General features: G+C 44.0%; 1 protein-coding gene across 1 annotated transcript in view; it reads left to right on the top strand.

Moving 5' to 3' along the window:
• The first annotated feature begins 7,599 nt into the window (after nt 1–7,599).
• Nucleotides 7,600–15,614, top strand: part of LOC121286156 (leucine-rich repeat and guanylate kinase domain-containing protein-like) — a 56,443-nt gene continuing 48,428 nt past the window's right edge. The window contains exons 1-2 of the mRNA XM_041203137.1: nt 7,600–7,923; nt 14,639–14,746. Of these exons, the coding sequence (XP_041059071.1) occupies nt 7,600–7,923; nt 14,639–14,746 (432 nt within the window). The remainder of the gene's footprint in view (nt 7,924–14,638; nt 14,747–15,614) is intronic.

Raw genomic sequence — 15,614 nt, 5'->3', positions numbered from 1 at the left:
GCAGGAAGAAAAAAGCAAAATATTACTTAAATGGAGAATAGCTGCTTAATTCTGAGGTGCAGAGGCATCTAGGTATTCTAGTACATCAGTTACAAAAGGTTAGTATGCAGGTACAGCAAGTAATTAAGAAGGTTAATAGAATGCTATTGTTTATTACGAGAGGGATTGACCATAAAAGTAAGGATGTTATGCTTCAGTTATACAGGGCATTGGTGAGACCGCACCTCAAATACTGCGTGCAGTTTTGGTCTCCTTATTTAAGGAAGGATGTAAATGCATTGGAGGCAGTTCAAAGGAGGTTTACTCGATTGATACCTGGAATGAGTAGGTTGTCTTATGAGGAAAGGTTGGACAGACTGGGCTTGTTTCCACTGGAGTTTAGAAGAGTGAGGGGTGATTTGATTGAAGTACACAAGATCCTGAACGGCCTTGATAAGGTGGATGTCAAAAGGGTGTTTCCTCTTGTGTGTGAGTCCAGAACTAGGGGGCACTGTTTTAAAATTAGGGGATGCCTTTTGGGACAGAGATGAGAATTTTTTCTCTCAGAGGGTTATGCGACTTTGGAATTCTCTGCCTTAGAAGGTGGTGGAGACGGGGTCGTTGAATGTTTTTACAGAAGAGGTAGATAGATTCTTGTTAGGCAATGGAATCAAAGGTTATCGGGGCAAGATGAGAACATGGAAATCGAAACACAAGAAGATTAGCCATGATCTTATTGAATGAGGGAGCAGACTCGAGGGGCTGAATGGTCTACTCCTGTTCCTATTTCTTATATTCTTATGTTCTAACAGTGATTCCATCCACTTATCAGAGGTAGCAATCTACTGGAGATGCTTCCTGGGTGTAGAAAACGATGGTGAATTTTACAGCCGGCCACTCTCTCCCCTTTAATCTCCACTCTTCCTTTGTCAAAAGCATTATCTCATGCTATTTTATTAATATGGCTTTGGTTCTCTGAATTTTTCACTTTTGTTCCTCTTAAACTTCACATATACGTTTCCGCACATTCTTCCCTATGTCACTGCATCCTGCTCTTAAGTCCTTTTCCTCTTGGACATCAAATCTTTGCTGTGCCTTTACTCCACCCCCCAACTTTGTTTGCTTGTCTTCCTGTAATCTACAGATTTTAATCCACATAATATCAGTCACTGCACTTCAGGGTAGAACGTATCAGAGACAAAAGTTAACTTAAGTTTTATTTTAAATCCCAAGTTTCCTGTCACATAATTGCTACTTCACAATTTATATTGTCCAAGGGTAATCAAGAAGTCATGATGCCATGCTGGGATTTAAAGTGGTGTCATGCATACAGGTTCTAGTATGATGCATGAAGGGTCTAGTGTGGTGCACAAGGAACCTGTCCCTTCATCTCGGTTTGTCAATTAAAATGTTAGCTAACTAAACACATCTTTCCCTCAACCCCCCTGTCAGTATTCTGTAGGGACTGTTCCCTCCGGGACACCCTGGTCCACTCCTCCATCACCCCCAACACCTCATCCCCTTCCAATGGCACCTTCCCGTGCAATCGCAGAAGGTGCAACACCTGTCCTTTCACCTCTTCCCTCCTCGCCATACAAGGGCCCAAACACTCCTTTCAGGTGAAGTAGCGCTTCACTTGTACCTCCTTCAATTTTGTTTTCTGCATTCACTGCTCCCAATGTGGTCTCCTCTACACTGGGGAGACCAAATGCAGACTGGGTGATCGCTTTGAGGAACCTCTGGCCTATCTGCAAACATGACCCAGACCTCCATGTCGCTTGCTATTTCAACACACCATTCTGCTCTCTTGCCCACATGTCCATCCTTGGCCTGCTGCAATGTTCCAGTGAAGCTCAACGCAAACTGGAGGAACAGCACCTCATCTTCCGACTAGGTACTTTACAGCCTTCCGGACTGTTCAACAACTTCAGACCATGAACTCTCTCTTCCCTGTCTTCACCCCTTTTTTAAAATTTATTTTTATTTGTTATCCACTGATTTTCATTTTTATTCATTGTTTTATCTCTATTTTTATCCCCCTTTTAACCCTTTTTCCATCCTTTTTCCATCCTTTTTCCCCAACCACTGCCCCTTCCCCCCACCCCAACCCCAAAAGGGCCATCTGATACTTGTTCCATGTTATTCTTTCACAGAGTGCTCACCCTTGTTCTGCTATTAACACATTCTGCTTTCTTAACTTTATGCCACTATCAGCATCTTCTTTAGCCCTTACCACTATCATTAACACTACCTTTGTCTTTTTGTCCATGACACCTGGCCTTCTATCCAGCTTCACTTGCTCCCCAGCCCCCACCCCCTCCCTTTAAACAGTATAAATTTCATCACATTTCTACTCCTCTTTAGCTCGGAAGAAAGATCATACACACTCAAAATGTTAACTTTTTCTCTCTCCACAGATGTTGTCAGACCTGCTGAGTTTTTCCAGCATTTGCAGTTTTTATTTAAAATGTTAGCTGTGTTGTTTTCAGTTTTATCGGAAGAACAAGAAACACAATCAAGATGAATCAGTTAAGCGTTCTTAACCAACTAGGAACCAAAAGGCAGAAGGAAGGAATATTCTTAGTGAAAAGGTTAGCATAGTGACAATTCAAAGTTATAATGAACATTCTGAGGTCTTGAAAGGTGCTATGTTCTCTCTGTATGATAAATATATATCAACAATCTAAGGTCAGTAATGAACATTTTAATCCGGTATCTAAGTAGGGAAAATGATGAGAACTCTCATCTGAACATTCACCTATTGAATTCCAAAACTAAAGATTGAAAGAAATTGTGAAAGTTGATGGGGATCTTCTAGTTCACCATACACTGTGGCCCTGAGTGGATCTGATGCACTATACAAATGTTTGTTTGAATAGTAACAATAAATGTCCAGGCACCCATTAATCTCCCAGTTAAATTATTTTGGGAAATTGGAGGAGATGTTCATTTTGCGGTACCTTAATTGCTTTCAATTAATATTGACAAAGTAAAAATGGCAGAACTGATGAGAAGCTCTGGGATGTGATTTACATTGCACAAGTGGGCTTAGTAACTCATGAGCTTGGTGTCACAGGGGTCAGTGCTGGGCCCTCAATCATTTACAACCTATGTTAATGGCTTAAATAGAGGTACTGAGAGTAATGTATCCACGTTTGTTGACAATATAAAGCTAATTGCAAAAGTAAGCTGAGAGGAGGACACAAAGAGGCTGCGAATGGACAGGTTAAGTGAGTGAGCAATAAGGTGGCAGATGGAGTATAATGTGGGGAAATGTCAGGTTATTCACTTTGATAGGAAAAATAGAAAATATTTTTTAAAAGATGTCAAACTTGTAAATGTTGATGTTCAGAAAGATTTGGGTGTCTTTGTACAAGAAACGCAGAAAGTTAACATGCAGGTACAGCAAGTAATTAGGAAGGCAAATTAGCATGTTAGTCTTTATTGCAAGGGGCTAGAGTATAGGAGTAAGGAAGTCTTGCTATAATTGTAGAAGACTTAGATAAGATGACACCTGGATCACTGTGGACAGTTTTTGTCTCCTAACCTAAGGAAGGATATACTTTTCTTTGACGCGATGCAGCGAAGTTTCATCAGCTTGATTCCTGGAATGAGGGTGTTGTTCTATGATGAGAAATTGAGTGTATTGGACTGGCAGTTTAGAAGAATGAGACATGATCTCATTGAAAGATGAACTTCTGAGGGAGCTTAATGGGTGGATGCTGAGAGGCTGTCTCCCCTGGCTGGAGATTTTGGAAACAGGGGCATTAGTGTCAGGATAAGGCTCTGATCATTTAAGACAGAGATGAAGAGGAAGCTCTTCACTTCGAGAGTTTTGAACCTTTGGAACTCTATACTAGGGCCAGGATTTTTCTGTCGGTGATTTGGAGGTGGGGCCTGCTCGCTGACAGGAAAATGACGCGGGATGACGTCAGGGCCCAACGTCATCCCGGTCCCTTTAAATTTTCAGGAAGGTGGGCGGACAGCGAAGTCAGCTGTCTGCCCGCTGACCTGTCAATGGCCAATTAAGGCCATTGACAGGCTAATTAAGATTGTTAAAGACCTTGCCCGTCCAACCTTAAGGCCGGTGGGCAGGCCAGGAGCCCCAGTGGGCTCCTGATTATACATGAAACTTCATCCACTGGCGGGATGAGACTTCATGTCCTTTTTTAAAAAGTTTCATAAACATAAAATAAAATTATTAACATGTCCCATCTTGTGTGACATTGTCACACGAGGGGGACATGTTAATAATTTTAATATTCTTCTATTTTTGGAATTTTTTTACCTGTCAGTAATCTCCCTGAGGCAACACTTGATCTCAGGGAGCTGTGCACATGCGCGAAAGAGCGCATTTTGACAGATGGAGATCCCTCCCTCCCCCAACACAGGAAGTGCATAGCGCTACCTGTCGGGAAGGCTGCTGGGCAGGACTTAATTGGCCCGCCCACTCAAAATGGCGGCAGGCCCCGTTTCGGCAGTGGAGTTCGGCTGCCTGCCCCAGAGGATTGTTGGATGCCCAGTCGTTGAGTATATTTGAGGCTGAACTAGATAGATTTTTGAACTCTAGGAAAATCAAGGGATTTGGGGATTGGGCAGGAAAGTGGAACTCAGGCTAAAGATCAGCCAAGATTGTATTGAATGGCAGAGCAAGCGAGAGGGCCTTCTTACTTCTTACATTCTTATCAGATACCATAGCTAAAGAGAACCATTGATTGTAGCAAAGTAGGTCACTGAGCCTTTGTTAAAATCAATGCTATGAATGGGATATTAATTGTACTGCGCTGCTCCTGGTCATGTGTTCTTGTTTACCACATTACATCAAATCACATAGAATTTACAGCACAGAATCAGCACATTCGGCCCATCTAGCTCTATCTTCATAACTTTCTATTCCTTTCTCCCTTATGCATATTTTATGTTTCCTCTTAAAGGCAGTTTATGTTAGAGACATCTTCACAGGAGCATTATAAAATAATGTGTGACACCAAGCCACAGAAGGAGATATTAGGATTCTACTGTAAATTTCACATGTATCTAGATGTCAAATGAAGGTAGTCAATGTCAACCATGATACTAACTGTCTGGCCTCACACAAAGAGGTGAGTCTTGGTCACATCCTCTTGCATAAGATACTAGTCAATATCTGGCACCCAAGGGGGTCAAACTCAGCCTGACTAAGCATCTTAATGAGAGGAACAGAAAAAGAAAATTGCTGTGTTGTGTCAATAGTAAAAATTCTCATCCTTGTTTATGAATCTCAATAGCTTTGACCACCCCCAACTCTATAACCTCCTTCAACCCAATACCCCTCCCGCGATCTTCTCAAATTCTGGGGTCTTGCAATTTTCATTGCTCTACTATTGGCTGCCGTTTCTTCAGCTTCCTGGGCCCTTAGCTCTGGAATTTCTTCCCTAAACTTTCTGCCTCTCTCTCTCTCTTCCATTAAGATGCTCCTTAAAACCTACCTCTCTGATCAAGCTTTTGGTCTCCTCTCTAATATCTCCTTATGTGGCTCAGTATCAAGCTCCTGTGAAGCACCTGAGGATGTTTTACTGCATTAAAGTCGTTATGAAAATGTAAATCATTGCATTATCAGAAGATATGTTGAATTCTATGCAGCCTATGTCATCAACATGTCTCTCACAATCTCAATAAGAAGCAAATAGTAAAAAGTAAAATCTGAATGGTGTTTCAGTTTTTGGCAATGTTAACACTGTTTATTTGTGACTCTGCCACTTTTTGTGTCTTCTTGTAATTGTTTCTTTCTCTCTAATTCTTAGTGAATAGTTATTTCCCTTTCTCAGTGTTGGTCTTTATCTGTATGAGTTTGTATCCATCTATCTGTGTCTCTGCATGTCAGCACTGTCCATCTCTCTCCTCTCTGTGTTCCTGTAAGGATATAGATATCCAATATGCCTCTTATTTTAGAATCAGTTGGGTTGGGAGCTTTGGAACAAGTATAAGTAAAGGATGTGGTAAAAAGTGTTACCCCTCCTATCAGAATGCTGAGTTAATTTCGGCCGAGATGGGCTCCAATTGCAGATGATTTTTAATGTGACTGTGAAACCATTTCAACCTATCTGAAATGATGGGAAATAAGAGAAGCAGGAACAGCAATGCAGGAAGAGATACAAGCAAAGAAAGGATAGAAAGAAGTAAAGTCAGATCAAACAAAAAAGTCCTCCTTAAACACCACTCATTTGGTCAAGTTTTTGTTCACCCCTTCAAATTTCTCTGTTTGATTTGCATCTGATTATTCATCTGTAAAATGACTTGGAATGTTTTTCCATGTGAAAAGATCACTAAATGCAAGTTGCTGTGCCCCAGGTGTTTGACTGTAGGCCACCACAGCCAAGCTTGATCCTGTCCTCAATGCAGATCTGCATTTAGAGCCATAGAATGATACAGCACAATGACACAGCCTCTGTGACAAAGAGGCTGTCACAGCCTCTTTGAAAGAGCAATCCAATTATTCTTTTTGAACAAGGGTAGGAGAATGGTGTACTGGACTAGGAATCCAGAGAGCCAGGGTAGTGCTCCAGGGACCAGAGTCCAAATCCTGCCACGGCAGATGGTGGAATTTGAATCCAATGAAAATCTGGAATTAAAAGTCTAATGATGATCATGAAACAATTGTCGATCGTTGCAAAAACCCATCTCGTTCACTTTAGGGAAGGAAATCTGCTGGCCTACATGTGACTCCTAGACCCACTGTGGTTGACTCTTAAATTCCCTCGGAACAAAGGCTATTAGGGATGGGCAATAAATGCTGGCCTGGCCAGTGACACCCACATCCCATGAATGAATTTAAAAAAACACCTAGTCCCAATGGCCCTGTAATTTTTCGCCTTCAAGTATTTCTCCAATTTCCTTTGAAAGTTACTATTGAATCTATTTCCACAATCTTTTCAGGCAGTGTATTCCAGATCATAACAACTGATTGCAGATTACTTTAAATGCACATCCTTTGGAACAGACCCTCCTTATTTTACCCTATCGAAATCCTTCATGGATTTGAACAACTGTATTAAATCTCCCCATAATCTTTTCAGCTTCTCTAGTTTCTCCAGTTAACCGAAATCTCACATCCCTGGTACCATTCTAGTTAATCTCTACACCCTCTCCAAGACCTTGACAACCTTCCAACACGAGTTCCTGGTTCAATCTCAGAAGCAGGAACCCAGGTTAACTGCCTCTCATTAAGGGCAATTGTAATGTCAATCTCACTCTTTATGATTATCCAACCCTTGCCAACAATGTATCAATTATTATTTTTAGCTTCTTCTCCCTGTTTACCTACAGAGAAAAAAAAACAATTTTGTAATCCAATAACTTTCAACCAGTGAACTCTTGGCTTCAAGGCTACTTGCCAAGGCACAATGTGACGTGAATACGCATGTGCAAAAGCGGTGCAATGTGGGAGTTGTAGTTCCAGGCGGACTACAGCTCCCATGGGGCCGAGTGGGCTAAAACACCGCCTCCCACCCCCACCCCCACCCCCAACCCCGCACTCCTGCCGTTTCCTAGCAACCACCTTAACAACAAAATGGTGGCGGTCGGATTGAGGTAACATTGCTGTTTGCAGCCGGGGAAAAGGCTCACTTGCTGTTGCAGAAGATGGAGGCGGCGACTGTGAGCGAGGGCGAGATGCCAGCCGAAGAGCCGGTGGAGGGAAAGGAAGAGGAGGAGGAGGAGGACAACATGGAGGAAGAGGAGGACATGATGCGGGAGATGCTGGAGGAAATGTTGCGGGAGTGCGCCGAGGAGGCCCTGGAAGAGGGGATGCAGGAGCTGGCTGGAGTTCTCCTGTGGGCGCTGCTGGACGGCGAGAGCGGGGAGGTGGTGGAGGAGTTCTACCAGGAGCTGCTGGACAGCGCCCTGAGCAGCAGCGAGAGCAGCAGCTTGGAGGAATGCGAGAGCTCAGAAGAGGAGGAGCTGCAGGTCTGTAGCCACTGCAACTGGAATAAAGTCACTGCAAAGTGACATTAGTCATTCCAACAAGAAGTGACATCAAGACATTCCAACTGGACACAAAGCCCCTCAAAAAGGAATGTGGTTATCCCAATTGTCCAACTCCAGGACTTGAGTACAAATATCAAAGCTGGCAATCCAGCGCAGTACTGAGGGAAAACAAAAACAGAATTACCTGGAAAAACTCAGCAGGTCTGGCAGCATCGGCGGAGAAGAAAAGAGTTGACGTTTCGAGTCCTCATGACCCTTCGACAGAACTTGAGTTCGAATCCAAGAAAGAGTTGAATCTTGGACTCGAGCTCAAGTTCTGTCGAAGGGTCATGAGGACTCGAAACGTCAACTCTTTTCTTCTCCGCCGATGCTACCAGACCTGCTGAATTTTTCCAGGTAATTCTGGTTTTGTTTTGGATTTCCAGCATCCGCAGTTTTTTTGTTTTTATCTCAGTACTGAGGGAATGCTGCTGTCGGAGGTGCTCTCTTTCAGATGAGATGTTAAGCCGAGGCCCCATTTGTCTACTCGGGTGAACATAAAAGATCCAATAGCACTATTTCAAAGTAGAGCAGGGGAGTTCTCCCCAGTGCCCTGGCCAATATATATCTGTCAATTAATATCACAAGTACAGATTATCTGGTCATTATCACATTTCTGTCGGCGGGAGATGGTTGTGTGCAAATTGGTATTACAGTTGAATAAAGGCAACTACAGAGGCATGAGGGAGGAGCTGACTGGAATTGACTGGGAGAGGACCCTAGCAGGAAAGACAGTGAGTGGATCAGCAATCGCAGGAGTTTCTGGGAGTAATTTGGGAGACACAGCAAAAATTCATCCCTAGGAAGAAGAAGCATACTAAAGGGAGGACGAGGCAACCATGGCTGACAAGGGAAGTCAGGGACAGCATAAAAGCTAAAGAAAAAGCATTCAATGCAGTGAAGAGCAGTGGGAAACCAGGGGATTGGGAAGCCTACAAAGACCAACAGAGGACAACTAAAAAAGAAATAAGGAGGGAAAAGATTAAGTATGAGGGTAAACTAGCCAGTAATATAAAACAGTGTTGCAAGAATTTTCTTAGATATGTAAAGGGTAAGAGAGAGGCAAAAGTGGACATTGGGCCGCTGGAAAATGACGCTGGAGAAGTATTAGTGGGGGACAAAGAAATGGCGGAGGAACTGAATAGGTACTTTCCGTCAGTCTTCACGGTGGAAGACACGAGTAACATCCCCAAAGTTCAAGAGAGTCGTGGGGCAGAGATGAGTATGGTGGCCATTACCAAGGAGAAGGTGCTAGGAAAACAGAAAAGTCTGAAGGTGGATAAATCACCTGGATCAGATGGATTACACCCCAGAGTTCTGAAGGAGATAGCTGAAGAGATAGTGGAAGCGTTAGTGGTGATCTTTCAGGAATCATTGGAGTCAAGGAGCGACCCAGAGGACTGGAAAATCGCTAATGTAACCCCCTTGTTTATGAAGAGAGTGAGGCAAAAATTGGGAAATTACAGGCCAATTAACCTGACCTCGGTTGTTGGTAAGAATTTCGAGTCCATTATTAAGGATGAGATTTCAGAATACTTGGAAGTGCGTGGTAAAATCGGGCAAAGTCAGCATGGTTTCATCAAGGGGAGGTCATGCCTGACAAATCTGTTAGAATTCTTTGAAGAAGTAACGAGCAGGTTAGACAAAGGAGAGCCAATGGATGTTATCTACTTGGACTTCCAGAAGGCTGCTCAGTAAGATAAGAGCCCATGGTGTTAGAGGCATGGTACTAGAATGGATAGAAGATTGGCTGTCTGGCAGGAGGCAGAGAATGGGGAAAAGGGGGTCCTTCTCAGGATGGCGGCAGGTGACTAGTGGAGTTCCGCAGGGGTCAGTGTTGGGACCACAACTTTTCACTTTATACATTAATGATCTAGATGAAGGAACTGAGGGCATTCAGGCTAAGTTTGCAGAAGATACAAAGATAGGTGGAGGGACAGGTCGTATTGAGGAGGCGGGGAGGCTGCAGAAGGATTTCGACAGGTTAGGAGAATGGGCAAAGAAGTGGCAGATGGAATACAACGTGGGGAAGTGTGAGATCATGCACTTTGGTAGGAAGAATAGAGGCATAGACTATTTTCTAAATGGGGAGAGAATTCAGAAATCTGGAGTGCAAAGGGATTTGGGAGTCCTAGTCCAGGATTCTCTTAAGATTAGCTTGCAGGTTGAGTTGGTAGTTAGGAAGGCAAATGCAATGTTGGCATTTATTTCGAGAGGACTAGAATATAAAAGCAGGGATGTGCTGCTGAGGCTTTAAAAGGCTCTGGTCAGACCACATTTAGAATATTGTGAGCAATTTTGGGCCCCGTATCTCAGGAAGGATGTGCTGGCCCTGGAGAGGGTCCAGAGGAGGTTCACGAGAATGATCCCAGGATGAAAGGCTTAACATATGAGGAACATTTGAGGACTCTAGGTCTATACTCGATGGAGTTTAGAAGGATGAGGGGGGATCTGATTGAAACTTACAGAATACTGAAAGGCCTGGATAGAGTGGACATAGGGAAGGTGTTTCCATTAGTAGGAGAGACTAGGACCGGAGGGCACAGCCTCAGAGTAAAGGGAAGACCTTTTAGAACAGAGATGAGGAGAAACTTCTTTAGCCAGAGAGTGGTGAATCTGTGGAATTCATTGCCACAGAGGGCTGTAGAGGCCAGGTCATTGAGTGTATTTAAGACCGAGTTAGATAGGTTCTTGATTGGTAAGGGGATCAACGGTTATGGGGAGAAGGCGGGAGAATGGGGTTGAAAAACTTATCAGCCATGATTGAATGGCAGAGCAGACTCGATGGGCCGAATGGCCTAATTTTTGCTCCTATGTCTTATGGTCGTTCAATTCCTACATTGCAGCAATGGCTACATGTTAAAAATTGTTTTGTTGGCTGTAAAGCGATTTGGGGTTCCCTGAAGTTGTGGAAGGTGCTATAGAAATTTTTGTCTTTTCAATCAGCAGTGAATCATTGGAACTGAGTGGGTGTAGGACCAAGTTGTTCCAATGCAAATTGAGTCCTCTCTAATTGGAACTGAATCAGTCTGATTGCAGTGAGTTGCTCTATTGGGAATCATATCATGTAGTTAGAATTGTGGGGAGGTGATGGTGTAGTGGTATTGTTGCTGGACTTGTAATCCAGAGACCCAGAGTAATGCACTGGGGACCTGGGTTCGAATCCTGCCACGGCAGATGATGAATTTGTATTCAATAAAAATCTAGAATGGTACCATGATACCATTGTTGATTGTTGTAAAAACCCATCTGGCTCTTTAGGGAAGGAAATCTGCTGTCCTTACCTGGTCTGGCCTACATGGATGCTTAAATGTTCTGTGAAACGATCTAGCCAAGCCACTCACTGCTACAAAGTCACAAAAAGGGAATGAAATCGGACAGATCACCTGGTGTCGACTTAGGCACTGGAAACGACAACAGCAATCGCAGCACTGTCGACCCTGCAAAGTCCTCCTTACTATCATCTGGGAGAGCTGTCTCACAGACTAGTCGAGCAACAGCCTAACATAGTCATTCTCATGGAATCATACCTTACAGATAATGTCCTAGACTCCACCAATCACCATCCCACCAGCAGGACAGGCATAGCAGAGGTGGTGGTACAGTGGTTATACGGGAGGGAGTTATCCAGGGAGTCCTCAACATTAACTCCGGACCCCATGAAGTCAAACATGGGCAAGGAAACCTCCTGCTGGTTACCACGTACTGCCCTCCCTCAGCTGAGGAATTAGTACTCCTCCATGTTGAACACCACTTGGAGGAAACACTGAGGGTGGCAAGGGAATGTACTCTGGGTGGGGGAACTTCAATATCCATCACCAAGAATGTCTCGGTAGCACCGCTACTGGCTGATTCCTAAATGACATAGCTGCTAGACTGGGTCTGTGGCAGGTGGTGAGGGAACCAACAAGAGGAAATAACATACTTGACCTCGTCCTCACCAACCTGCCTGCTGCAAATGCATCTACCCATGTATTGATGTGATTGAATACTGCACAGTGGTTGTGGAGACAAAATCCCACCTTCACATTGAGAATACCCTCCATCGTGTTGTGTGGCACAACCACTGTAGGATAGATTTCAAAACAGATCTAGCAACACAAGACTGGGCATCCATGAAGCGATGTGGGCCATCAGCAACAGCAGAATTGTACTTGAACAGAATCTGTGTAACCTCATGGCATTTCTCCCACTCTGCCATTACCATTAAGCCAGGAGATCAACCCTGGTTCAATGGAGAGTGCAGGAGGGCATGCCAGGAGCAACATCAGGCATACCTGAAAATGAGGTGAAAACCTGATGAAGCTATGACACAGGACTACTTGCATGCCAAACAGCATAAGCAGCAAGTGATAGACAGGTCTAAGCGATCCCACAACCAACGGATCAGATCTAAGCTCTGCAGTCCTGCCACATCCAGTCATGAATAGTGGTGGACAATTAAACTACTCACTGGAGGAGGAGGCTCTACAAATATCCCCATCCTCAATGATGGAGGAGCCCAGGACATCAGTGCAAAAGATAAGGCTGAAGCATTTGCTACAATCTTCAGCCAGAAGTGCCAAGTGGATGATCCAACTTGGCCTCCTCTGGAGGTCCCCAGCATCACAGATGGTAGTCTTCATCCAATTCAATTCACTCCACTTGATATCAAGAAACGGCTGAAGGCACTGGATTTGCAAAGGCCCTGACAACCTTCTGGCAATAGTACTGTGGACTTGTGCTCCAGAACTTGCCAACTTGCCGCTTCCCTTGCCAAGCTGTTCCAGTACAGCTACAACACTGGCATCTACCCAGCTATGTGGAAAATTGCCCAGGTATGTCCTGTACACAAAAAGCAGGACAAACTCAACCCAGCCAATTACTACCCCATCAGTCTACTCTCGATCATCAGTAAAGTAATAGAAAGGGTCATCAACAGTGCTATTAAGCGGCACTTGCTTAGCAACAACCTGCTCACTGATGCCCAGTTTGGATTCTGCCAGGGCCACTCAGCTCCAGACCTCATTACAGCCTTGGTTCAAACATGGACAAAGAGCTCAACTCCCAAGGTGAGATGAAAGTGACTGCCCTTGACATCAAGGCAGCATTTGACTGAGTGTGGCATCAAGGTGCCCTAGCAAAACTGAAGTCAATGGGAATCAAGGGGAAAACTCTCTGCTGGTTAGAGTCACACCTACCACAAAGGAAGATGATTGTGGTTGTTGGAGGTCAGTCATCTCAGCTCCGGAACATCACTGCAGGAGTTCCTCAGGGTAGTGACCTCGCCCCAACCATCTTCAGCTGCTTCATCAATGACCTTCTTCCTTCCTTCCATCATAAGGTCAGAAGTGGGGAGGTTCACTGATGATTGCACAATGTTCAGCACCATTCGCGACTCCTCAGATATTGAAGCAGTCCATGTCCAAATGCGGCTAGACCTGGACAACATCCAGGCTTGGGCTGACATGTGGCAAGTAACATTTATGCCACACAAGTGCTGGGCAATGACCATCTCCAAAAAGAGAGAATCCAACCATCGCCACTGATGTTCAATGGCATTACTTTCACTGAATCCCCCATTATCAACATCTGGGGGTTACCATTGACCAGAAACTGAACTGGACCAGCCATATTAATACTGTGGCTACAAGAGCAGGTTAGAGGCTAGGAATCCTGCGACATGTAAATCACCTCCTGACTGCCTAAAGCACATCCACCATCTACAAGGCTCAGTTCAGGAGTGTGATAGAACACTACCCACTTGCCTGGATGAGTGCAGCTCCAACAACACTCAAGAAACTTGACAACGTCCAGGACAAAGCAGCCCACTTGACTGGCACCACATCCACAAACATTCACTCCCTCCACCACCGACACACAGTAGCAGCAGCGTGTACCATCTATAAGATGCATTGCAGGAATTCACCAAGGCTCTTTTGTCAGCACCTTCCAAACCCATGTCCACTACCATCTAGAAGGACAAGGACAGCAGATAGATGGGAACACCACCACCTGGAAGTTCCCCTCCAAGTCACTCACCATCCTGACTTGCAAATATATTGACGTTCCTTCACTGTCGCTTGGTTTAAATTCTGAAACTCCCTAACAGCACTGTGGGTATACCTACACCACATGGACTGCAGTGGTTCAAGAAGGCAGCTCACCACCACCTTCTCAACACAGCTAGGGATGGGCAATAAATGCTGGCCCAGCCAGCAAATCCCACATCTCATGGATGAATAAAAAATAAATTTGAGAAACAAGTTATCTTAATGAAAACCTTAGTTCAGCTGCAGTAACTTGCTTTCCAACTGAAACTGGCTCACTCCAATAAAAATGGAGAAACTCTGAATTGAACCGAATTATCCCTTGGTGATAGATTGTATTTCAAAATCTGAGCTGAGCAAGACCTTAAAATGATTGACTAACCAATTTTTCATTAATGGGGCTTCGAGGGGTAGATCTGCGTCTCTTGTTATGCTATTCTACGCCTGACTGCTAAAGTCTTTTTCCCTTGACTGTTTTCCATTTTGCAACTTGCCATCACAGCACAGCTGAGATTGCTCTACTGAATGGGACATTTATTTGTGAATTCCTCCAAAAAACAGAAACCCTTTATTTGGTACATCCCAAGAACACACTGGAAATTTTCAACAAGTGTTTTGTTTTCCAGGAAGAATTTGATGGTGTACTGACAGAAAAAGTACTAGTGAAAGGTTTATCAAATCTGAGACACTCAGCAACTGGATTGGAACAGGCCTATCTCCATCTCTCTTTGCCGGTAAGTATGTTGGCACAAACCCTTATTGATAACAAAGTGATATCAGCCGATGATATAGGCTGACAATAGTCTACCTAAATATAAATTCCAACTTTTGGTCAATTAAACCTGTGCCTGTGGAATTATGAGGATATGATATAATGCTCTGCACTGCCTACATTGCAACTACCTGGTTAGATTGATAACTACTTTTTAGGGCCCATGGTGGTATTAGGATTTGGTCTCCATTTTCTTCCATTCATCTTAGCCATGGAACAGCGCAGGAAATTTTTGTTTTTGAATTTTGACATAGGCCAGAAAAGTTTTTAAGCATTAAAAGCATTAACGTACTCGCTTCCAGCCTGTTCAGCATGCGTTTGAAATCACTGCTGGCCATGCGCATTCTCACACAGGATTCCTTCATTAGCAATGTGAACCATCTTCTAAATACTGCTTAATGGGAGAGCTTTTCTTTGTCATCATGCACTGCATATGCAGTATACTAATCTTGCTGTAAAGGTCACCGAGTCTCTCACTTGTTGGTAACTGCTCTCTTGATAACAGTTATTCGCTAGTGACAGAAGAGGACTGCCCTTGCAGGTGCTGCGGGCTCAGTTTCATCAAGGAGACAGTTACAGAGTTGAAAGCAAAATACTGCGGATACTGGAAATCTGAAACAAAAACAGAAAATGCTGGAAAAACAGCAGGTCTGGCAGCATCTGTGGAGAGAGAAACAGAGTTAACTTGGTCATACGGACTCAAAACATTAACTCTGTTTCTCTCTCCACAGATGCTGTCAGACCTGCTGAGTTTCTCCAGCATTTTCTGCTTTAGTAACAGAGCTGTGTCATCTGTTTCGAACCAAGCCCCACCATAGTGATGGCACTAC

This window comes from Carcharodon carcharias, chromosome 13, assembly GCF_017639515.1.
Source record: "Carcharodon carcharias isolate sCarCar2 chromosome 13, sCarCar2.pri, whole genome shotgun sequence".
Taxonomy (NCBI): domain Eukaryota; kingdom Metazoa; phylum Chordata; class Chondrichthyes; order Lamniformes; family Lamnidae; genus Carcharodon; species Carcharodon carcharias.
This window is presented reverse-complemented; position numbering and strand designations above follow the sequence as displayed.